The 25,924-nt window shown below is 46.3% G+C and overlaps 1 protein-coding gene across 1 annotated transcript in view; it reads left to right on the top strand.

Moving 5' to 3' along the window:
• The first annotated feature begins 13,315 nt into the window (after nucleotides 1-13,315).
• The window catches only part of SLC6A13 (solute carrier family 6 member 13), an 80,696-nt gene continuing 68,087 nt past the window's right edge, over nucleotides 13,316-25,924 (top strand). The window contains exons 1-2 of the mRNA XM_036251267.1: nucleotides 13,316-13,394; nucleotides 15,125-15,215. Of these exons, the coding sequence (XP_036107160.1) occupies nucleotides 15,149-15,215 (67 nt within the window). The 5' untranslated portion in view covers nucleotides 13,316-13,394; nucleotides 15,125-15,148. The remainder of the gene's footprint in view (nucleotides 13,395-15,124; nucleotides 15,216-25,924) is intronic.

Below are 25,924 nucleotides of genomic sequence, written 5' to 3'. Positions count from 1 at the left end.
TGTATGGAAAAGCCACTGGACACAGCTTGGGTGGGCCCATAAGTTGGGTGGGGTGAGGTGAACAGTGTGAGCCAGGCTGATGGAGACTCAGATATGGCACCCACCTGCCAGCTCTGTTGTGGGGAGGGCTCACCAAAGGAACAGTGGCCTCTGCCAGCACTTCCGTCTGGGAGAAAGCTGCCCCTCCAGCTCTCACGTTGATGCCAGACAATTCAGTTCCTCCCCATATGTCTCCGGTGCCTTTGGACCTGCTGCTCCAGCGCTGGAGCTCGAAGTGAGTGAGTTCGTGTGTGGGCCCTGGAAGAGGAACACCTGGGACTCCAGCAGCCCTCAGTCTCACTCAGCCAAATCCTGCTGGTTTTCACAGGCAAAACTTATGGGGACTTCCCTTCCCGGCACGGGAACCCTGGGCTGGGGAGCCCTCACTTCTCAGGGAGGACTTCTGCAGTTGAGATATCCCTCCCAATTTTTATCCTCCCTACATGAGTGTGGGATCAGCCCATTCCATGTTTCTGCCCCTCCTACCTGTCTCTGTGTGGCTTCTTCTTTACATCCTTAGTGGTAGGACTTCTGTTCAGCTAGATTTCAGGTGGTTCTGAATGATGGTTGTTCTGTAGTTTAGTTTGAATTTTGATATGGTTGTGGGAGAATGCGAGTTCTTCATTCACTTATGCCACCATCTTGACTGGAAGTCTGTTCATATCTTTTTAAATGTCTATGCAAAGCATTCTTTTAATATTTATACTACAATCTGGATGAAGAAATCAGATTTTGAATTTTTCAATTCATAAGATTCTCAGTATACATAGTTAAGAGTCTTTGCAAATTTGTTTCCTCTCTGTACATTTTTTTCCCCCTGAAGCCTCATGCTTTTGACGGCTGTAAGCAAAAATTGCTATATTTCCCAGTCCCAATTTTCATTCAATGTGAGGATTTCCTCATCATTGAAATTACTCTGTCTCTCCCGTGCATCTTTAGAGTCTCTATTTTGTTCCTAGGGATGTAAGTTGGGAGTTTAGTACATTGACTTCTTTTTTGTTTTTTAAAAAAATGTGTTAGGCCCTGGCCAGTTTGGCTCAGCGGTTAGAGCGTCGGCCTGCAGTCCGGAGAGACCCGGGATCAGTTCCCGCTAAGGGCACGTACTTCGGTTGCAGTTTGTCCCCGGCCCTGGTTGGTCGTGTGGGTGGCAGCCACTCGATGTGTCCCTTCACGTCGATGTTTCTCTCTCTCTCTCCCTCCCACTCTATCTGTACAAAAAATGGAAAAATGTCCTCGGGTGAGGATAAAAAAAAAAAAAATGTGTTAGTTTCTTTCTTTGTTTTTAATGTTTAGAGAGAGAAGGAGAGGGAGAGATAGAAACATTAATGAGAGAGAAACATTGATTGGCTGCCTCCTGCACCCTCTTACTGGTGATTGAGCCTGCAACCCTGGCATATGCCTTGACCGGGAATCAAACCAGCAACTTCTCCGTGCACGAGTGGACACTCAACTACTGAGCTATATCCGGCCGGGCGTAAATTTATTTCTTTATATGTGGTATGAAAAGATCAGAGACAAGAGAAGAAACTGGAAGCAGAATTCAGAGTTTTAAAGTATCTTATCTTAAGTTTGTAAACTAGTAATTCCTTTCTAAGGTGGTAAGACTGTTATCTCTGCTACTGATAGCCAATAGCTATATATCCACTGCCTACAGATTTGTTTCTACCTCAGGAAGAGCATGAGTCGGTGGTGGCTTTGTGTAGTTTGAAGTTCTTTTATAGGGTATATTTAATATTCTAGTGCTCTAGGTTCTATGGAGAAAAAAAAACCATATATAGCCCTGGCCGGTTTGGCTCAGCGGTTAGAGCGTCGGCCTGCGGTCTGGAGAGACCCGGGTTCGGTTCCCGCTAAGGGCATGTACTTCGGTTGCAGTTTGTCCCCGGCCCTGGTTGGTCGTGCGGGTGGCAGCCGCTCGATGTGTTCCTTTCACGCCGATGTTTCTCTCTCTCTCTGTTCCTCTCTCTCCCTCCCACTCTACCTGAACAGAAAATGGAAGAATGTCCTCGGGTGAGGATAAAAAAAAAAAAAAAAAAAAAAAAAAAAACCATATATATATCTATATCTCCTAAATAATATCTTTGAATTACATAGCCCTAAGATTTCCAGGCATCCTAATGTCAACTTTTCCATACTTCTGCTGCCAATAGGATAGTATCTAAACTGTTCCTAAAAGATGGCTAATGCTTGCATAAAAGATGTGTCTGGGAATAGTATGTATAAATATCCTAGTTCCATCTTGTTTTTCCTAATATTACCAATCCAGCTACTACTGTACAATTAATATTTGTTTACCAAGCAGAGACTTTTCTGTCTGTGAGAGGGCTGCCTTGTGTGGGTGGTACGGAGACTAAGGGAGGTGAATGGACAGGCAGAGGGAGGAGATACTGTGCTGAGTTCACGTGAAATTCCCAGTTCCCAAGGTATTTCTCTGCTAAACTGCGTCTTTCCAAAGCTTCTTCTGTACCCTCTCTGGTTAGCAGAGAGGGGATGAAAGAAGGAAATTTTGTTTTAATCGAAAGAACAGGAATTTGAGAACTAAGGTCAAGATGAAGAAAAATAAACAGTATGTTAATGATACTGTTAGAATATTTTGATGGAGTTATAGACAAAGCTGGAACAAAATGTGGAAAATTCTGGTATTAGGGCCTGTCTACCAGAAATTGAGGTGTGGAGTGCTCCCTCTCCCCACCCCCACCCCCACCCCGCCACTATCGAGTCATTTCTTTCCAAGTGATCAGTAAATATTGCTTTTATAGCTACTATGGGGAAGGGGGAAACTCCCCTTTGCCTCCTCTGGCCAGATAATCAAGTGAAAAGAAGGCAGACTGACAAGAGAAACTCAAATTTAATAGTGTGCACTTATATAGGAACCCCCACATCCATGAAAGAATCAGAGACTCCACATACACGAGATAAAAAGAGAGGTTGAGGGATATAAAACATCCTGAGCTAAGGATGAGGTAAGTTGCGTTGGGGGTTTCAAAAGGTCATTGCAGGCCCTGGCCGGTTTGGCTCAGCGGTTAGAGCATCGGCCCGTGGTCCAGAGAGTCCTGGGTTCGGTTCCCGCTAAGGGCACGTACCTCAGTTGCAGTTTGTCCCTGGCCTCGCTTGGGGTCATGTGGGTGGCAACCACTCAATATGTCTCTCTCATTGATGTTTCTCTCTCTCTCTCTCTTCCTCTGTCTCTCCCTCCTGCTCTATCTCAAGATAAGTGCAAAAAATGTCCTCAGGTGAGGATTTTAAAAAAAGAAAACAAAAACTAAAGGTTATTGCAGGATGATAAGAGCAGACCTTTTAGTAAATAGAAGTTGGCTCTGCTCTACAGATAGGTCAAAAGAAGTTATCTCTGATAGTCTCTTATGTACAAGGCTTTTCCTTGTAATTCTTCTAGGTAGTTAAGGGGGTGGGGTGGGAGTGGGGTGGGGGTGGGGCCAGAAATCTCTTTTGAGCCTGAAGCTAAAACTGCCTTTAGTTCAAAGTAATCTAAAAGTAATACGAAAAGCAGCGGAGGCCCAATATCGAAGTGCTGCAGGTTCTGGTCCAAAGAGCAGGTGGTGAATGAGGCAGCAGGAGGGCAGAACAGCCTCATCAGCAGGCAGATTAGGTACAGAACAGAGATCTACGAAAACCAGAATGGAGGGCCATGCGACAGGATGAAACTCACTCTCACAGGCCTGCCACAAGGGAGGGAGGAAGTCCACAGCGGTCATGGGAGATTATGGTGGGTACCAAGTAAAAGTGCGAAAAGAGTGCATGGGGAGCCCTGGCCGGTTTGGCTCAGCGGTTAGAGCATCGGCCTGCGGTCTGGAGAGACCCGGGTTCGGTTCCCGCTAAGGGCATGTACCTCGGTTGCAGTTTGTCCCCGGCCCTGGTTGGTCGTGTGGGTGGCAGCCACTCGATGTGTCCCTTTCACATCGATGTTTCCCCTCTCTCTCTTCCTCTCTCTCCCTCCCACTCTGTCTGTACAAAAAAAATGGAAAAATGTCCTCAGGTGAGGATAAAAAAAAAAAAAGAGTGCATGGGGAGCTTCCCGTGTTCACATGGCACAAGGTGAAACCATACCTGTATTGCTTTAAAGTAGCAGTACAGGTTCCCAGAGCAGAAAGCCAGCACGGATTCCTTCTGCATTCATGTTTTTAAAATGCCCTCAGATCGAAATGACTAAACAAGGTAGTGTTTATGTCAACTTGGGAAGTTGTGTTCAGGAGTGGGTAGATCTAGGTTTTGTAGGACCTGAAGTTTAGACAATAGTGGGGGGGGCCTCCTTTCCGAAAAATAGTGCAAAACTAGGAACTGAAAAAGTAGGCACAGGGGATTGGAAAGCACCCGTGCAAGTGAGGGGCCCTGAAACGTGACCTTTATTAACTTCATGATATACTTGCCTCTGCCGGGTGAAGCAGAGGGATCCGGGAGAGACCCGAGTTCAAATCCTAACTGTGTTACTTAGTAGCTTTGGAATCTTGGGTAATTTACTTCCCTTTGAAGCTTAGGTTCTTACCTACAAAATAGGGACAGTGTTAATCTTCCTGGATTGTCAACGAAGACTAAAGAGGAGAATGTATGTTAAAGCACCTAGCCCAATGCCATACCTGCAAATATTGATGACTTTACGTGGTGCTAACTTTTGGTAGGTATGGTTGTTGATGAAGAAATGAACATTAATTTATTCTGGTCATTATCGTTTAGAGCTTGTTAAAAAAGAAACAACAGGCCTAAAATGGAGTCACTTGTGCTAAGCTCCGTGTCAGTGAAATAAGACTTAGTAACTCACCTAATTGTAGTTCCAGACTCTTCCAGGAATGTGACCTATAAGCAGTCAACCTGGAATGACCTAGTCAGCACTGTTGCCAGTGGAAACGGTGTCCTCTCACGGAATCACTAGGAAAGCATTTCAGGGACCCACGTAGGGGGAGGTTGTGGCCTGGTTGTAAGATTTACCGAAGAAGCTGGAGCAACCACAAAGGAATGTCTTGAATTCAGCTCTGGTGTTTTATCTCCATCTGTTCCACCTCCGTGAAAGAAGTTCAGCCTTGTCTTCATCAGGCCCCTTACACAGGCCAGTGTCCAAAAGTTCTGTGCCCGGTCAAAGCTCACTGCATGGCTGTCCCCATTCGGCCTGCATAGTTCGATCCCAGCTGCTCCCTGGTGGGCTGGTGCTGTGTGGCACTTGGAGTCCCAGCTGCTAGACCCTCATGGTTGCTATGGAGACAAAACTCACAAACAAATGGGGGTGGGAGGACTTTGTTTAGCTTGGGTTATATTATCTGGGCTTGGGAAGAGCCAGGTGCCCTTTCAAACTAACCAATCAACTTCCCAATCTTTTGGGATTTCTGATGGGTCCATACCATAACCAATCTATTTCCTAGATCTTTAGGGGATGGGAATGTGTGTGTGGGGGTGTTTTATCCAATCCGATTCTTTCACCAGGCTAGACAGACAGGCCTCTATGGTCGCAGTCTTGGCTTCTGTGGGGCATGCCCAGCAGAGGAATTTACCCCTTATTGTTCTAGCCTCCCTCCCCTGCATGGATCTGCGGGAATGGACTGGATGGGTGGTTCCCTGGGGAGTGTGTGAAGCTCTAGCTTCCTAGAGAAGCACACCCAATATTGGGTTCAGCTTCTCAGTTTATTAGGCTTAATTTTTAAAATTTTCACCTGAGAATATTTTTCTATTTATCTTCAGATAGAGAGGGAGGGAGGGAAAGAGAGAGAGAAAGAGAAACATCGATATGAGAGAGACACATCGAGTGGTTGCCTCCCACAAGACCCTGACTAGGGTCAGGGATGAACCGCAACCAAAGTACGTGCCCTTACGACCTGGCTGTGACATCTGTCACCCCATTGATCGCCAGGGTTGATTCGGCTGATCTGGCTGGCTAGGCGGGTGTCTCCCTCCTCCCTCAACCGATCCATGGCAGTCCCTCCCGAAGCTGCGCGCTCGGTCGAAGAGGACGACCTTCCCCCCAGAGGAGAGGTCCTGTCTTCGGTCAAGGGTATACGAGTAGCTGCGCTCTCCTGCTAGAACCTCCAGACAAGCTCTCAAAATACGTGCCCTTAACCAGAATTGAACCCATGACTCATTGGTCCTTGGGCCAATGCTCTAACCACTGAGCAAAAAGACCAGGGCTATTAGGCTTAATAATGTCAATTCCCTTTGCTCTCTTCCTTTATTAATATCTAGCTACCTATGCTAATAGCACTAGTCAGGTAATCTGCATGGCAGACCCCTGTCATCCCTTGAAAGGAAGATGACCTTGCCTGAAACAATCCACTTCCTTTTTCCTCTACTCCTTTCTGCCTTTAAAAACCTTCTATTTGGGCCCTGGCCAGTTTGGCTCAGCGGTTAGAGCATCGGCCCGCAGTCCAGAGAGACCCAGGTTCGGTTGCGGTTTGTCCCCGGCCCCAGCTGGGGTTGTGCAGGAGGCAGCCACTCGATGTGTCCCTTTCATGTTGATGTTTCTCTCTCTCTCCCTCCCACTCTATCTGAACAAAAGTGGAAAAGTGTCCTCGGGTGAGGATAATAAAAAACAACAAACCTTCTATTTGGGCTCTTTGCAGCTTAAGGAAATAGAGAGGGAGAGGACACTTTCAGCACCTGATATTCTCAGACAACTCCCCATCTAAGTACTAACCAGGTCCAAACATGATTAGCCCTTGTCAACAGCTTGTGTGCCCAGAGAGCCCACACCTGGCCTCTAGGCCCAGCAACACTGAGTGGCTTGCTGCTGTTTTTGACATGGGACCACCCTGTGCCTTCACTCGACCCCAACCTCTTTGTTTCAATAAGGTTGGAGTAGGGTATATGCGTGGCCTGTGATTTCCATCTTAGAGTCGGGTAAATGGGGACCCTCACCCACTTGTGGAGCCAGAAGCTCTTCTGGATCTCGGATTCCGTTCTCTCCATATCTCGAATCGCCCCCTCTCCAGCGCAGGAGCACAAGCTTTACTCTTGGGGTACAGGTCCCAAAGCAGCATAGGCAGTCACTCCACTGGGTGTCAGGCAGGCCTTCTGAAGTGCAGGTTTTGTACCGTAGCACTGGGAGTTCTCCCTGGCATTGGGGAAAGAAAAGCTCTCCTTCTGGTGACTGGATTGTCCAAAGTGCAAGGGCATTTTTATTTTTCGTGGGAGTTCAGGACCACTCCTGAGGGGCAGGAAGAATCCCGCAGAGGGAAAGAAAGACCCAGGGACACCCTTGTTTTGTGGGGTGTGTGTCTGGCCTGGTTGGGGCGGTGACAAAAAGAGAGGGAGGCCAAAGCCCCAGCGCCTGCGTTCCCAGGCAGGCCTCCCATCCCAGGACTGCCCAGGCCCTACCGCTTAGCTTCTGCAATGAGGCAGATGGAAGTCGGGGTCGGTGGTGTTCGGACTGGTATGGGAGCAGATACTGACGGAGGCCTCACAGCACCCCAAAACCTGATACCTTGCCTTCAGGCCTATTACCACTGCCCCCCACCCCCCACGTGCACAGGCCCTCTCCCAGATCTGCTCTGGCTGAACCTCCTGCCTGCCTCTTTCCCTCCTCCTCAGGTTTGAAGGGACAGGAAAAGGGCACCTCCTTTGGGGTGTGGGGTTCCCTCCTTCGCAGGGAAGGTGCAGTGCCTCAACACATGGTTTGCTCAGTTTGCTCCCTCCCCAGAGCAGGAGCACTGCCTTCTCTCGGGGTGGGGGATTCCCAAAGTAGCAGGGGCTCTTCCCATCTAGGGGGGTGGTGAGGGCAATATGGGCTCTGGAGTTTTGGGTTTTCTCCATAGCGGTGGTTTCTCTTCCAAGCATGGGGGCTTCTGTCCCCCTTCCCGGCACTGGTATTTCAAAGTAGCCCTGGGCTCCCCCTTCCCAGTGCAGGGGTTTTAGGACCACCCCTATGGGGCCCAGGGCTCCGTGGGGGTGCACCCTTCCCTGCCCTCAAGGGGACAGACACACTCAGGTGATACCATTGTAATTAACCTAGTTATTGACAACAGGAAAGAAGCAAAGGGAAGGCCAAATATAGGCATGTCATGTGGGCAGCTTCCCCAGGAAGCTACAACTTTGCGCTCCCCAGGGAGCCACTGATCTATTCCCCAGGAAGGAACTGGACAGGGAAGGTTGATGCATGCCCAGTAAAGTTGGGGTGACACGAGGAAGGTGCTTACCTGTCAGTCACACCTGGGAACAGGTCATTGGCCAGAAAAGGCATGGCCACTGCAAGGACACAAATTTGTGATTTTTAATCCCCTAAAAAAAGGAGTGCACGCTCTTGGGCTGTTGGTTCACCTGGGACTCTTGTTGCCGGGCGCTGTCTCTCCTGGCTCCCCTGCATTCGCCCACATGGCTGTGTGGACTCACACACACACACACACACACACACACACACACACACACACAGTGGATGATGGACAGCAGCTAGGCTCATGCTGAACTGACCTGGCTGCAACCTGGAACAGAAACTCTGGACACTGGCTTTGCTTTAGCGCTACTGAAACCCCAGCTATACTTCTATGACTGACTGGTCTAAGGGAAATGGGACTTTGAAGACTCAGGGATGTGATTCCATGCAAATAAAAACCACTCATCCCGTACTAGTCTCAGAAAATTCTTTTTCTTGAGGTATTGTGATGAGTCAATCCCCAGCACTCAGTGGGGAAGGGATACCTCAATTTCCCCAATAAAATTCTTTCAGCAAGTTGGGGAGGGTGAAGGTAGCTCCCTTCGCAGAGTGGGGTACATCCTCCTTATTAAAAAAGAAAGACAGACAGACAGACAGAAAAACAAACACTTAAATTTCATATAGCTCCTGGGAGCTCCTTTCTACTTGCTAGATGGGATGTTGCCTGATTCATGAATTTTTTTTAAAACTTATCTTTATTGTTGAATGTATTACAGATGTTCCTCATTTTTCCCCTATTGACCCCCTCCTCCCAACTCCCGCCTTTCCCCACACTGTTGTCTGTGTCCATCGGTTATGCATATATACATATAAGTTCTTTGGTTTATTTCTTCCCACCCCCCAAACCCCTTCCCTTTGAGGTTTGTCAGTCTAACAACCAATTTGTACTTCTTAATCCCTTCACCCTTTTCACCCATTCTCATGAGAATGTTTCTGTTCTGCATGTTCATTTTGTTTGTAGATTCGATTGTCAATAGATACGTATTCATTGCCATTTTATTTGTTCATATTTTTTATCTTTTTCTTCAAGAAGACCCTTCATCATTTCATATAATAATGGTTTGGTGGTGATGAACTCCTTTAGCTTTTCCTTGTCTGGGAAACTCTATCTGTCCATTGATTCTAAATGACAGCTTTGCAGGATAGAGTAATCTTTGTTGTAGGTTCTTGCTTTTCTTTTTTTTTTTTTATCCTCACCTGAGGACATTTTTCCATTTTTTGTTCAGGTAGAGTGGGAGGGAGAGAGAGAAACATCGATGTGAAAGGAACACATCGAGTGGCTACCACCCGCACAACCGACCAGGGCCGGGGACAAACTGCAACCGAGGTACGCGCCCTTAGCGGGAACCGAACCCGGGTCTCTCAGGACTGCAGGCCGACGCTCTAACCGCTGAGCCAAACCGGCCAGGGCAGGTTCTTGCTTTTCATCACTCTGAATATTTCTTGCCACTCCCTTCTGGCCTGCAAAGTTTCCTTTGAGAAATCAGCTGATAGCCTTATGGGAACTCCCTTGTAGGTAGCTGACTGCTTTTCTCTTGCTGCTTTAAGATTCTCTCTTTGTCTTGAACCTTTTGCATTTTGATGATGATGTGTCTTGATGTGGGCCTCTTGGGTTTCATCTTGCTTGGGACTCTCTGTGCTTCCTGGACTTGTATGTCTGTTTCCTTCACCAAGTTAGGGAAGTTTTCTGCCATTATTGTTTCAAATAGGTTTTCCATTTCTTGTTCTCTCTCTTCTCCTTCTGGTACCCCCAAGATGTGAATGTTGGCACACTTGAAGTTGTCCCAGAGGCTCCTTACACTATCCTCATTTTTTTGGATTCTTTTTTCTTTTTGCTGTTCTGATTGGGTGTTTTTGCTTCCTTATGTTCCAAATCAATGGTTTGCTTCTTGGCTTTACCTACTCTACTATTGAATCTGTGTAAATTATTCTTTATTTCAGTTAGTGCCTCCTTCATTTCTGACTGTGCATCCTTCATTTCTGACTGGCCCTTTTTTATGCTCTTGAGGCCCTCACTAAGTTTGCTGAGGTTCTCACTAAGTCCATTGAGCATCCTTATAAGCAGTGTTTTGAACTCAGTATCTGTTAGGTTGCTTATTTCCATTTCGCTTAGTTCTTTTCCTGGAGTTTTGTTCTGTTATTTCATTTGGGACCTGTTTCTTTGTCTCCTCATTTTGGCTGCCTCCCTGTGTTTGTTTCCATGTATTACTTAATGAGAGGTATGGGGCTATCTCAGACCAGATGCTGCTTGTTTGAAAAAATTTAGGAAAACCTGAAGCAGGATCCAAAACAGGCCAATCCTATGGTTTAGCAACTGGCAACAGCTTGGGTGGGCCAGAAAGCTGGGTGGGGTGGGGCCTCAGGGAATCACCAGGGCGGGGCAACCAGTGTGAGCCAGGTTGCTGGAGTCCCAGATATGGTGGCTGTCTGGCGCCCCAGGGAAGGGCTCACCAAGGAACAAAGGCCTCTGACAGTGGGTCTGACCAGGAGAAAGCTGTCTCTCCAGCCCGCACTCCATTGCCAGACAACTCAGTTCTTCCCTGAATGTCTCTGGTGCCTTTCAAGTTGCCTCCCCCACACTGGAGCCTGGAGGGAGTGAGTCCAATAAGTCCATGTGCGGGCCCTTTAAGAGGAGCTGCCTGGGCTCCAGCTGCCGCAGCCTCCCTGCGCCTCAGTTCCCGCTGGTTTTTCCAGCCAGAAGTTATGGGGATTCTCTTCCTGGCACTGGAACCCTGAGCGGGGTGCCTGGTGTGGGACGGGGACCCCTCAGTCCTCAGGGAGGACCTTTCCAGCCGAGGTGTCCTCCTGATTTTTATCCACCACAGGTGAGTGTGGGACCAGCCCGTCCACCTCCGCCCCTCCTACCAGTCTCGATGGGGCTGCTGCTTTTTTTTTTTTTTTATCCTCACCCAAGGACATTTTTCCATTTTTTATTCAGACAGAGTGGGAGGGAGAGAGAGGAAGAGAGAGAAACATCGACATGAAAGGGACACATTGACTGGCCGCCACCCGCACGACCAACCAGGGCCGGGGACAAACTGCAATCGAGGTACGTGCCCTTAGCGGGAACCGAACCCGGGTCTCTCTGGACCGCAGGCCGACGCTCTAACTGCTGAGCCAAACCAGCCAGGGCTGGGGCTGCTGCTTTAATTCCGTAGTTGTAGGACTTACATTCAGCTCGATTTCAGGCGGTTTTGAATGATGGTTGTTCTGTAGTTTAGTTATAACTTTGATGTGGTTGTGGGAGGACGTGATACCGCGTTTACCTACCCGCCATCTTGACCGGAAGTCCCCTGATTCTTCAATTGTTGGATAAAGCCAATTGAATCTTCAAATGTACTCAGTTGAATTTTGTTTTTTGACAAGATCTAGTTCTTGGAGACGGAGGAAAATATCTTTAATTCATTTAAATGTTTCAAGTATCCATTGAGTGAACTGAGCACTCGCAGGCTTTTTGCTATATTCAGGAGATGACATTGTACCATCTTAGAGTAGCTTTCGTTGTAGTGGTGCTAGGTCTGGATTATAACCACTGATACCAACACTGGGACAATAGTAATTCTTGGAATGACTGCAGTTGCTGAGAGAAAGAATCATGGGCAGATCCAGTAGGAGGAGAATGATCAAACTGACTCTTCTTTCCTTTTACAGCCTGAGAACAGCTGAGGAACATCCAGAGCTGAAATGAAACCCAGAGATGAGCCCTGGCCAGTTTGGCTCAGCGGTTAGAGCGTCGGCCTGAGGTCCGGAGAGATCCGGGTTCGGTTCCCGCTAAGGGCACGTACTTCGGTTGCAGTTTGTCCCTGGCCCTGGTTGGTCGTGCGGGTGGCAGCCACTCGATGTGTCCCTTTCACATCGATGTTTCTCTCTCTCTCCCTTCCTCTCTCTCCCTCCCACTCTATCTGTACAAAAAATGGAAAAATATCCTCGGGTGAGGATAAAAAAAAAAAAAAAAGAAACCCAGAGATGATCCGGTCTTACCCTCTTGTTGTGCACCTGAAACTCTGAGGACTAGAAAGGTGAACTGACCAAGGTCATGTGTCTGATTGGGGTCACATCCAGGACTAGAATTACAGAGTTCTACTTCCTAGGCTATCCACTCCCCACCATCACACTGACATCTGCACTTGCCTTGTTCTCCATTTATGCTCCCTCTTTTTGCCTTCCCCCTCCCCCCAAAATGGTCACCTAGAAGACCACCCTATTCCAATAGTTGCTTCTTTAGGTTTTTGCCTCTTAGTCGACTAGTATGTAGAGGCCTTCAATTGCTGAATTTCGTGGTTGGTGGAAACCAAGAATTCAGTCAGCAATGCAGAGCTATTGTTGACACAAACACAACACTAGCCAGTCAAAGGACAAATCATGAAGTTCTGGACACTCCAGCTTGACGGGTCGTTAGGAACTTGGAGAGCATCCAAGGAGGAGCAGTGACCACAGTGGGTGAGGTAAGAAACAGCACTTAAGAAAGATGAAAGGATTGGTGATTATTTATCTTGGAGAGGGACAGGTTGAGGGTGGCTTTTAAAAGAGTGTCAAGCTCTGGCCAGTGTGGTTCGGCTGGTTGAGCGTCATCCTGTGCACCGGAGGGTTGCTAGTTTGATTCCTAGTCAGCCGGGGCCCATGCCTGGGTTGTGGGGATTGATCCCTGGTTGGGGACGTGCGGGAGGCAGCCAATCGATCGTTTTTCTCTCATTGATGTTTCTATCTTTCTCTTCCTCTCCTTTCCTCTCCCTCTAAATATCCATTTTTAAAAATCTTAAAATATAAATAAATGAAAGAGTGCCAAATACAAGATCAGTGTAGTACATCTTCCTTGAGGACTGTGTGAAAAATAAGACAGCGGCAGCAAGAGAAGTTAGGCTTCAGAGGTTTACAACTGGCTGCCCATTAGAACTACCCAGGGAGCTTAGTTTTTGCCCAAAGACTGAAACTGCTCTTTTTAGATATTGTTACCCCGCCCTAATCCCTCACTGTAGCTCTGGCTACAGTGTCGGGATGTGGGAGCCCTGTGGAGAATTTCTCCACTCACTTAGAGCCCCTGATCACTGTTAATCAGCCAAGCGCTTCCTGCTGAGACCAGTTACATAAAAGCTGCAAACTCTCCCCTCTGTACTCTGAGATTCAGACAAGAAATCAGGGAAACAGGGATCAGAAGAAACTGGATGCAATTGGAAAAGAACAACAATGAACTTTCTGGAGTGAAAAAGAAAAGGTATGATTTTCCTCCCTTGACAGGGAGGGCAGAAGAGTGGGGGAGGATTGTCGAACACATCCTGACAGGAAAGAGAGCCTTCTGATTAGATTTTAGAAATATTCTTCATGTCTGATGCAATTTTCAGTGAAAGCAACATTTTCCTTGTCATTTCAGTACTCACTTCTTGTGGGTTCGTTTTAATCTCATGGGCCAGCGATGGCTCAGATAAACACAGTGCCAAGAGCTGGGCTTGTTAGCCTTTCTTCCCGACCGAGTTAAAGGGTAGCATGGTAATTACAAATAATGGACTTCAGAATCTTACACGCCTGAGTGCAAGTTCCGGCTCTGCCATTTTCTAGTTACCTGACCTTACGCAAGTCGTTTAATTCTCTCTCAGCCTGTGTTTTCTCATCTTCAAGAGGCCATAACAACAATCGCTGTTTCATAGGCCTGTTCTGAGGGTAGAACGAGATGGTGCCTGTGCAGCAATTAGCACAGTGCCTGGCATGTTGAAGTGCGTAATAAACGTCAGTAATGGTGACGATCGATGGTATTAATATTCTTTGCCATAAGTTTTATCACACTTATAGAATTGAGGTTAATTACCCTATCTGAAGGCAAACACAGCACAAGAGAAGACTCACTAAAGTTTTCAGTAACACCTGTGGTTCCCGAATGTGCTATCCCAGCACATTTCATGGCAAGGTCAAGTTCTTGGGCTGCAGTCGTCAGGGAGCAAACCATAATCTTAAAAAAACACAACTTTTATTTTAAATTAATTTTAGCCATACAGAAATGATGCAAAAATAATACAGAGAATTTCCATTGATCTCACCCAGCTCCTCTAATGTTGACATAGTACAGTTGTTGGAACCAGGAAATTAACATTGGCTGAGTACTACTAATCTAAAGACCTTATTCAAGTTTTATCAGTTTTTACACTAAGATCCCTTTTCTGTTCTAGCATCTTATCTAGGATTCTATCCAGAATTCCATGTTCACGTAGTTTTTTTTTTCTTTCCCTTAGTCCCCTGGAGCCTAAAAATGTTCCTCAGTCTCCTTGTCTCTCATGATTTTGACCCTTTTGAAGAGAAGTGATCAGTTATTATGTCCAATATCCCTCACTCTGGGTTTGTCTTATGTTTTCTCATGACTGTGCTGAATTTTGTCTTCCTGCAGGAACACCATAGACATTTTGCTGTGTCCTCCTTAGTACATCATCTCACTGTTAGGCCAGGAGCACCCTGCCATCGGAGTGCCTCTGTAGAGATGGCCTTTCATTGTTCTTGCTTATCAGAACATTCTGTTCATCTCACCTGCCCCACATCCCCCCCGTACGGGAACCAGACCCTCCGCAGTTACGGTTGAGCAACCGTTACCCTGTTTGCCCGGTCTTTGTCCCTGCACCCTCCTGAGGAGCCCGCCCCAAAAAACTCCATATAAACGGCCAGCCCCGGCCAGTTTGGGGCTGACACCATTTGGACTCAGCCCGTCTGCTTTGCAGATGCCCTGAATAAAATTCTGTGCCTGCATCACGTTGGCCTCGTGCATTCCTCCCTTGGTGATCCAACATTTGGTGCCCAAACCCAGGAGGGTTCAGCGAGTGGGGATCGGGCAGCGAGCCGGCTGGGACACCTGGGTGTGCTACTCGGAGAGCAGAGGGCAGTGGAAGCTCATCCTGGGCTACCCTCCGAATCCCACCAGGGGCTCTGGCGTCAGGCTGGCTATGCCTCTCCCCCGCCCTGCAGGCCCTCTCCAGACAGCCAGGGAGGATGCCGGACCGGGAGTGTGTCCCTTCTGTTGCTGACCACCTGATCAACAGTGGCCGATTCCCTGGGGGTAAGTGACCAGCCTCTCTCTCTCTCGTCTTCTGTCTCCCTCTCTAGGGGTTAGTGACCAGCTTCTTGCTCATACATGGCTTGTCACTCACCTCTCACATCTCGAAGACCTTGTGCAAGGTCAAGAGACCCCCATGGCCTTTTGGCCTTGGATTCCTCTAACTGGGGACGCCTGGCTTAGTAGACTCCCACTGACCCTCATGGTACGATGCATCCGACCTGGGACACCTGTCTGGCCTGGTGGTTGCCATCTCCTTTCCTGGCTTGTCATTCACTCGCCTCTCTCAGAAATTTGCCATGGGCAACACCCAGTCTGTCCCACCCAAAACCACCCCTTTTGTTGTCTCCTTAAGGCCCTTGACCAGCTTGGACTTGCAGGGGTCATTAAACCCAGGCATCTCATTTTTTATTGTAATACCGCCTGGCCACTGTACAAATTGGATGATGGCTCCCAGTGGCCTGAAAATGGCACTTGTGATTTCAACACCTTGTGTGATCTGGATAACTTTTGTCACCGCAATGTGAAGTGGTCAAAGATTCCTTATGTCCAGGCCTTCTTCACCCTTCAATCCTGACCCTCTCTGTGCCAATCCTGTTCTACCTACCAAATTCTCCTTACTCCTACTCCTAACCCGTCTGACTCTGACTCTAACTTTGAGAGAGCAGATGTTTGCAGGGTGACCCACTGGTCTCCCTACTGCCGGCAATATTGGAATAAACGCTCGTCTATGATTCAACCTTGTCTCTGCTTAATTGGCTCAAGTAGTGACAGGCAGCCTGGGCCCTCTTGTTGTCTGGTTTCATTTTTTGGTGACTCTGGTGGGATCACAGACAGAACCCCTCTGTGGTGGGTACTGGGGATCCTGTTTGCTGCCAGGACTGGGAGTTTCAGGGGCTGAACTTTTCCTGTTTTGAGTCTTGGCCATGGCCTCCACAATTCCCGTCGTCCCTCCTAAGGTCGAATGGAGCATTCTAGCTCAGTAACTCTGTAATTCTGTAACGAAGGCGTCTGCTGTCTGTTGCCTCTCATCTGGAATGAGCCTGCTCAGGTCCTGGTTGCAAGTGATCTCTCACGGTCCTTGGCGTGGTCTCCGAACACGAACCTGATCAGCTTAGGGTGGAAACATCCTCTGCACGGTGCAGGGCATTCTGTCTGATGTCCTGTCTGGCTGTACACGCAAGAGGGCACAGTAAGCCACAAAACTTTCACTTGTCTGTTGTGCACACTTGTATGTTAGGGTAATTTTGTTTTTGTCTTGTTGCTTAATTGGTTTAAAGGTGGGGGCACACACCATTTGGCTGGGTGCCGCAGCTGCGAGTGGTGGGCTGACCTGCGGCAGGGATTGCAGGAACTTCCCAGCAGCCGCCCAGGGGTGTTTTTTTGTCTTGGTGAATATCCCTGCTCTCCCTCTCAAGGCATCAGCCCCAAGAACACTTAGCCAGGAAAAGAAAATAGATCTGTTGTGTTTAAGAGCTAGTAAGAGTTCTTGTCTGTAACATACGTTGGTTGGGGATGTGCTTTGCTTGATTTCTTACCTGTTGGGGACTTGGCTCGCACTTTGCCGCTTTATGAACACAGGGAGTCAACCCTGCCTCTGCTGTTTGGACTTTGTGCCGCTCAGACCTCGCGAGGGCCATTTTGCTGTGCTGGTTGGTGTGAGATAATAGTCTGAAACTAGTGTCCCAGTCCTTCCTTTTGAGAGCACTCATTTATTTACTTTAGATGTTGTTTCTGTTTTGAAATAGGATAGGATTTCTTCTTATGTGCAAGGTTTCATGTTGTTATATCATAATGATTCTATTCAGAAATATCTAAATTAATGGTTCAAAGAGGGGGGAAGGTCTCACTCCCTTCCCAGAGAGTAGAAGAAAAATGCGATGAAATAAGTCTTTTTTTTTTTTTTTAAATGATCCTCACCTGAGGATATTTTTTCCATTATCTACAGATAGAGTGGGAGGCAGGGTTGGGGGAGAAACATCGATGTGAGAGAGACACATCGATTGTTTGCCTCACGTACGACCCGACCAGGGCCAGGGACCAAACAGCAACCAAGGTCCATGCCCTTGACCAGAATTGAACCCGCAACTCTTTGGTCCACGGGTGCCAAACTCAGCTCTAACTCAGTTTGATGCTCTAACTCAGTGGTTCTCAACCTGTGGGTTGCGACCCCTTTGGGGGTCTAAGGACACTTTCACAGGGGTCACCTAAGACATAACAGTAGCAAAATTACAGTTATGAAGTAGCAACGAAAATAATTTTATTGTTGGGGTCACCACAACATGAGGTACTGTACTAAAGGGTCGCGGCATTAGGAAGGTTGAGAACCACTGCAAACTGCTGAGCCGTTCAGGGCGTGAAATAAGTCTTTTAAACACTCCAAATCATCCTCCTGGAGGCCCGGGAGCCACAATGGTCCTGGGACCAATGGAAAATTAATACCACCCCAAAATCCTGTGCAGGCTGTGTAAGCAGCAGGGGCCAGTGCCCCATATTAATGTGAAGGTAAAAAAAAAAAAAGGTACTTTTTGCCCTGGCCAGTTTGGCTCAGTGGTTGAGTGTCGGCCTGCAGACCAGAGAGTCCTGGGTTTGGTTCCCGCTAGGGGTACGTACCAAAAAAAAAAAGGTATTTTTATTTAAAAAAAAAAATTAAATTAATTAATTTATTTTTGTTACAGATGTTTCTCTTTTTCCCCCCCACTGATTCCCTCCCCGCCCTGTCCCCAGCTTCGTTGTCCATGTCCCTTGTTCATGCACACATGCATATAAGTTCTGTGGTTTTTCTCTCCCACACCAACCCCTCTTCTGCGGGTTGTCAGTCTGTACCCCACTTCCACATCTCTGGACTACCCCCTTCCTCAGACTGTGCAAGCTGCTGGAGGCCTGGGACCTGCAGTGCCTGGAACAAGCCTCAGGGCCTGTTACCCGCCCCCACCCCCACCCCCACCCTCTTCTCCACCCTCCTAGAAGTAGCCAAGGACACTAGATAATTAAATAGCTCACTTTTGAGCACACTAAAGGAATATAGTAACCACCAAGAATCAGATGAGTAATTTAAGTTTGAGATATATTAAAAAATATATTTTTTTCTTTATTGATATTAGAGAGAGAGAAAGGAAGGGAGAGAAAGAGAGAGATAGAAACATGATGAGAGAGAACATCGATTGGCCGCCTCCTGCATGCCCCCCACTGGGGATTTGGCCCACGACCTGGGCATGTGCCCTGACCAGGAATCGAACCAGCAACTTCTTGGTGCATGGGTCGATGCTCAACCACTGAGACATACCAGCCGGGCTCAATTGATACTTTTTAAAGTTATTAACATAAAATACAGGTCTATTTTGCCTGGGTTTGCAGGAATAAGTTTGTTATTGATCTCTGTACAAAATTTGTCAAGAAAATGAATTGGGTAATAATTGACTGTTTTTTAAGAAGTAATAAATAAATATAACTAAAATGAAGGGTTTTTGATAAAACTTTTCAGTAATAATTATATATACTAAATATAGTTTTCCACAGTCTTTGGTAACTTAAACATTGGAGATCTGTTGGGTTAAATGATCAAAATGTCAAATATCGCCCAGGCCAGTTTGGCTCAGCGTTTAGAGCATCGGCTTGCAGTCCAGAGAGACCTGGGTTCAGTTCCTGCTAAGGGCATGTACCTCGGTTGCAGTTTGTCCATGGCCCTGGTTGGGTGTGTGGGTGGTAACCACTTGATGTGTCCCTTTCACATCGATGTTTCTCTCTCTCTCTCTCCTTCCCACTCTAGCTGATCAAAAAATGGAAAAATGTCCACGGGTGAGGATTTAAAAAAAAAAAAAAAAAGTCAAATATCTAGGTATTTAAAATAACAAGATATTACAATGTTAGTTAATCTGAGTTTGCCTACTTTTGGCTTCTTATTACAGAGCAGTTAGAGGATGGATTTAGATCTGTCAATGAATATCTTATATGAAAAAAATGTCTCTTGAAAATGTAAATGTATTTTCCAATGGAAAAAAAAGGGGACATATTTCTGAAAGTTAGGAAATGTGTTCATAAATTTGCCATTCCTTAAGGTATTAAGAATAACTGTCACAGGCCAGAAGTGTGGCTCCAGAAGCTTTTCAGGCCCACCAGATCCTTCTACCTTCCCTCAAACCTTCCCTATTCAGTTCAAAATGCTTATAGATAGTTGGGTTCAGGAAACCAGTGTCCTAGGGGAAGCTTCAAGAAATCTTATCTGAGAGACTTCCAGTCAAGATGGTGGGTAGGTAAATGGTATCGCCTCCTCCCACAACCACATCAAAGTTACAACTAAACTGCAGAACAACCATCATTCAAAACCGCCTGAAATCCAGCTGAATGGAAGTCCTACAACTACGGAATTAAAGCAGCAGCCACATCCAGTCTGGTAGGAGGGGCGGCGGCGGCGGCGCAACGTGCTGGTCCCACACCCACGTGTGGTGGATGAAAATCAGGAGGACACCTCGGCTGGGAAGGTCCTTCCTGAGGACTGAGGGGTCCCCGTCCCACACCAGGCGCCCCGCTCAGGGTTCCAGTGCCAGGAAGAGAATCCCCATAACTTCTGGCTGGAAAAACCAGCGGGAACAGAGGCTCAGGGAGGCTGAGGCGGCTGGAGCCCCAGGTAGCTTCTTAAAGGGCCCGCGCATGGACTTATCGGACTCTCTCCCTCTAAGCTCGGAGGGGAGGCAGCTCGAAGGGCACCAGGGTCATACAGGGAAGAACTGAGCTGTTTGGCACTGGAGCGAGGGCTGGAGAGGGGGCTTTCTCAGGGACAAATGTACTGTAGGAGGCCTTTGTTCCTTTGGTGAGCCCTTCCCTGGGGCGCCAGACAGTCGCCATATCGGGGACTCCAGCAACTTGGCTCACACTGGTAGCCCCGCCCTGGTGACTCCCTGAGGCCCCGCCCCGCCTCACCCCACCCAACTTTCAAGCCCACCCAAGCTGTTGCCACTTGCTTAACCATAGGATTGGCCTGTCTTGGATACTGCTTCAGGTTTTTGCTAAATTCTTTCAAATGAGCAGCATCTGGTCTGTGCGGGTGGCAGCCACTCGATGTGTTCCTTTCACATCGATGTTTTTCTCTCTCTCTGTTCCTCTCTCTCCCTCCCACTCTACCTGAACAACAACAACAACAAAAAATGGAGAAAGGCAGCTAGTTACCTACAAGGGAGTTCCCATTAGGCTGTCAGTTGATTTCTCAAAAGAAACTTTGCAGGCCAGAAGGGAGTGGCAAGAAATATTCAGAGTGATAGAAAGCAAGAACCTACAACCAAGATTACTCTATCCTGCAAAGCTGTCATTTAGAATCGATGGACATATAAAAACTTTCCCAGAGAAGAAAAAGTTAAAGGAGTTCATCACCACCAAACCGTCATTATATGAAATGATGAAGGGTCTTTTTGAAGAAAAAGATAAAATATATGAACAAACAAAATGGCAATGAATACATATCTATCAACAATGGGATCCACAAACAAAATGAACAGGTAGAACAGAAACATTCTCATAGATACAGAGAACATTTTGTTGGTTGCCAGTTGGGAGGGGGGTTGGGGGAATGGGTGAAAAAGGTGAAGGGATTAAGAAGTACAAATTCATTGCTAGACTGACAAACCTCAAAGGGAAAGGGGTTGGGGGATGGGAAGAAATAAACCAAAGAAGTTATATGCATAACCAATGGACACAGACAATAGTGTGGGAAAAGGTGGGAGGGGGGCGGGAGTGGGGAGGAGGGGGTCAATGGGGGAAAAATGTGGAACATCTGTAATACATTTTACATCCAACAGTAAAGATTTTTTTAAAAAAAGAAGTTGCTGCATTTTTTTTTTTATTCTCACCCGAGGACATTTTTGCATTTATCTTCAGATAGAGCAGGAAGGAGAGAGGGGGGAAGAGAGAGAGAAAAACATAAAAAAAAAAAAAGAAATCTTATCTGAGGCATCTTTTATCTAATTATTTATTTTTAGTATTTGTATGATTGTTTTATTTTATTTTTTCTTTTTTTAAAAATATGTTTTTATTGATTTCTTTAGAGAGAGAGGAAAGGAGAGAGATAGAAACATCAATGTGAGAGAGAACATGAATCTGCTGCCTCCTGCACACCCCCTACTGGGGATCGAACCCGAAACCTAGGCCTGTGCTCTGACTGGGAATCAAACTGGGACCTCTCAGTCCATGGGTGGATGCTTAATCCACGGAGCCACACTGGCTGGGCTGATTGTTTTATTTATCTTTTCTTTTTCTAAAATATTTTTTTATTTATTTATAAACTTTTTTTTTTTTTTAAATCTTTATTGTTGAATGTATTACAGATGTTCTTCACTTTTCCCCCATTGATCCCCTCCTCCCCACTCCTGTCCCCCTCCCACACTGTTGTCTGTATCCATTGGTTATGCATACAAGTTCTTTGGTTTATTTCTTCCCACTCCCCAACCCCTTTCCCTTTGAAGTTTGTCAGTCTAGCAACCAATTTTTACTTCTTAATCACTTCACCTTTTTCACCCATTCCCCAAACCCCCTCCCATCTGGCAACCAACAAAATGTTCTCTGTATCTCTGAGAATGTTTCTGTTCTGCCTGTTCATTTTGTTTGTAGATTCAATTGTTGATAGATACGTATTCATTGCCATTTTGTTTGTTTGTATATTTTATTTTTTTCTTCAAAAAGACCCTTCATCATTTTATATAATGACGGTTTGGTGGTGATGAACTCCTTTAACTTTTTCTTCTCTGGGAAACTCTTTATATGATCATCGATTCTAAATGACAGCTTTGCAGGATAGAGTAATCTTGGTTGTAGGTTCTTGCTTTCTATCACTCTGAATATTTCTTGCCACTCCCTGCTGGCCTGCAAAGTTTCTTTTTTAAAAAAAACAAACACTTTTTTAAAAAATTTTGTTTTTGTTATAGATGTTTCTTCTTTTTTACCCCATTGACACCCACCACCCCTTCCTCCCTCACCCCATCCTCGGCTTTGTTGTCCTTATCCATTAGTTATGTGTATATGCATATAATTTCTGTGGTTTATCTCTTCCCTTCCCCCCATGACCCCCTGTTCTGTGGGTTGTCAGTCTGTACCCTAATGCCACTTCTCTAGGTCTACCCTATTTCTCAGACTCTTATGTTCATTATATTCCACAAATAAGTGAGATTATGTGGTATTTCTCTTTTTCTGCTTGGCTTGTTTCACTTAGGATAATACTTTCCAGGTCCCTCCATGTCATCTCAAAGGATAAGAGCTCTTTCTTTCTTACAGCTGCATAGTACTCCATTGTGTATATGTACCACAACTTTTTTATCCATTCGTCTACTGATGGACACTTGGGCTGTTTCCAGATCTTAGCTATTGTAAATAGTGCTGCTATGAACATGGGGGTACATATATTCTTTCTGATTAGTGTTTCAGGCTTCTTAGGGTATATTCCTAGAAGTGGTATCACTGGGTCAAATGGTAGTTCAGTTTTTAATTTTTTGAGGTAACACCATATTGTTTTCCATAGTGGCTGCACCAGTCTGCATTCCCACCAGCAGTGTACTAGAGTCCCCTTTTCTCCACACCCCTGCCAACACTTGTTTGATGACTTGTTGATGGTGGCCATTCAGACAGGTGTGAGGTGATACCTCATTGTTGTTTTAATTTTCATCTCTCTGATGATTAGTGATATTGTGTTCAAGTTCAAGTTCAAGTTCAAAGTTTCTTTTGAGACATCAGCTGACAGTCTTATGGAAAGTCCCTTGTAGGTAACTAACTGCTTTTCTCTTGCTGCTTTTAAGATTCTCTCTTTGTCTTTAACCTTTTGCATTTTGATGATGATGTGTCTTGGTGTGGGTCTCTTGGGGTTCATCTTGCTTGGGACTCTCTGTGCTTCCTGGACTTGTATGTCTATTTCCTTCACCAAGTTAGGGAAGTTTTCTGCTATTATTGTTTCAAATAGGTTTTCCCTTTCTTGTTCTCTCTCTCCTCCTTCTGGCATCCCCAAGATGCGAATGTTGGCATGCTTGAAGTTGTTCCAGATGTTCCTTACACTAGCCTCATTTTTTTGGATTCTTTTTTCTTTTTCTGTTCTGATTTGGTGTTTTTTGCTTCCTTATGTTCCAAATCAATGGTTTGCTTCTTGGCTTTACCTACTTTACTATTAGATCTGTGTAAATTATTCTTTATTTCAGTTAGTGCCTCCTTCATTTCTGACTGTGCATCCTTCATTTCTGACTGGCCCTTTTTTATGCTCTTGAGGCCCTCACTAAGTTTGCTGAGGTTCTCACTAAGTTCACTGAGCATCCTTAAAAGCAGTATTTTGAACTCAGCATCTGTTAGGTTGCTTATCTCCATTTCGCTTAGTTCTTTTCCTGGAGTGTTTTTCTGTTATTTCATTTGGGACCTGTTTCTTTGTCTCCTCATTTTGGCTGTCTCCCCGTGTTTGTTTCTATGCATTACTTAATGAGAGGTATGGGGCTATCTGAGACCAGATGCTGCTTGTTTGAAAGAATTTAGGAAAACCTGAAGCAGGATCCAAGACAGGCCAATCCTATGGTTTAGCAACTGGCAACAGCTTGGGTAGGCCTGAAAGCTGGGTGGGGTGGGGCCTCAGGGAATCACCAGGGCGGGGCAACCAGTGTGAGCCAGGTTGCTGGAGTCCCAGATATGGTGGCTGTCTGGTGCTCCAGGGAAGGGCTCACCAAAGGAACAAAGGCCTCTGACAGCATGTCTGTCCTGAAGAAAGTCCCCTTTCCAGCTCTCGCTCCTATGCCAAACAGCTCAGTTCTTCCCTGTATGTATTTGATGCCCCTCGAGCTGCCTTCCCTCCAAGCTTAGAGGGAGTGAGTCCAATAAGTCTGTGCATGGGCCCTTTAAGAGGAGCTGCCTGGGGCTCCAGAAGCCTCAACCTCCCTGAGCCTCAGTTCCCGCTGGTTTTTCCAGCCAGAAGCTATGGGGACTTCTCTTCCTGGCACTGGAAGCCTGAGCGGGGCACCTGGTGTGGGACGGAGACCCCTCTGTCCTCAGGGAGTGTAAGGAATCGGGGAGCCGCCAAAAAGATTAAAAGAGACTGGAGAGCCAAACAGCCGAATATCTAGATCAGGCTTTTTTGGGTACACTCTGGGCTGGTTCACAGACTCCGGGGGTCGAGTCCTAGAAGCTGCGCCCGATGCTGAGGTCTGCAATTTTTATATCTGCCTGATGTGTAATAGGGTGTGGGTCTATAAGCCGGGGGCAAACAGTTCCTGGAACAGGGCAGGGGTTAAGGTTGGGTAAGCGTGGTAATGGTCGAGCAAGTTGCCTGGCACCAGTCCCCAGGCTATCAGACTGGGAGGACCTTCCCAGCCGAGGTGTTCTCCTGATTTATATTTGCCACACGTGGGTGTGGGACCAGCCCCCCCACCCCCCCACCCCCCACCATCTGCCTCCGCCCCTCCTACCAGTCTCTATGTGGCTGCTTCTTTAATTCTGTAGTTGTAGGACTTCCATTCAGTTTGATTTCAGGCGGTTTTGAATGATGGTTGTTCTGTAGTTTAGTTGTACCTTTGATGTGGTTATGGGAGGACGTGATACTGTGTTTACCTATGCCGCCATCTTTACTGGAAGTCTTAAAACAATTTTTCTTTATTGATTTCAGAGAGAGAAGAAGGGAGAGGGAGAGAGAGAGAGAGAGAGAGAGAGAGAATTGGTGAGTAAGAACATCGATTGGCCACCTCCTGCATGCCCCTCCACTGGAGATTGGGCCCAACAACCTGGGAATGTGCCCTGACTGGGAATCAAAGTGGTGACCTCTTGGTGCATGAGTCGATGCTCAACAAGTGAGCCACACCAGCTAGGCTTATTTTTTTTCTTATTGTTGAAAGTATTACAGCTGTCCCCTCTTTCTTCCCCCAATGACCTCCTTCTCCCTGCTTCCACCCCTCTCCTGCTTTCCCCAGGCTATTGTCTCTGTGCATTGGTTATGCATATATACATATAACTTCTTTGGTTATCTCCTCCAAACACCCTCAACCCCTTCCCTCTGAAGTTTGTCAGTCTGTTCTCTACTTCCATGTCTCTGGATCTATTTTGATTGACAGCTTACTTTGTTCATAATATTCTATAAGTAAGAGAGATCATGTGGTACTGTCTTTCTCTGACTGGCTTATTTTGCTCAGCATAATACTCTCCAGGTCCCTCCATGTTGTCTCAAAGGGTAAGAGATCTTTCTTTTGTCCATAGATTTTGGGTTGTTGTGTGTTCATTTTTATTGATTTCCAGTAAGTTTATTTCTTCCTTGATCCCCTTGGTAACCCATTCATTGTTTAATAACATACTATTTAACCTCCATGTATTTGAATGTTTTTGAGTGTTTTTATTGTAATCAATTTCTAGTTTCATGCCATTGTGATGTGAGAAGATGCTTGATATGGTTTCAGTCTTCTTGAATGTGTAGAGACTTAGTTTGTGTCCTAACATGTGATCTATCTTTGAGAATGTCCCATGCACACTTCAGAAGAATGTGTATTCTGCAGTTCTGGGATGTAATTCTCTGTAAATATGTATTAAATTTATCTGTTCTAGTGTATCATTTAGGTCTCTGATTCCCTGTTAATTTTTTGTCTAGAGGATCTATCTAGTGTTGTCAGTGGGGTGTTAAAGTCCCCTATTATGATTGTATTGCTGTCAATCTCTCCCTTAAAGCCCTCCAAGAGTTTTTAAAAATATATTTAGGTGGTCTGATATTGGGTGCA

The sequence above is a fragment of the Molossus molossus genome, unplaced genomic scaffold, assembly GCF_014108415.1.
Source record: "Molossus molossus isolate mMolMol1 unplaced genomic scaffold, mMolMol1.p scaffold_m16_p_10, whole genome shotgun sequence".
NCBI classification, from domain to species: Eukaryota; Metazoa; Chordata; class Mammalia; order Chiroptera; family Molossidae; genus Molossus; species Molossus molossus.
The sequence above is the reverse complement of the archived record's forward strand: the minus strand, read 5'-3'. Positions and strand labels throughout refer to the sequence as shown.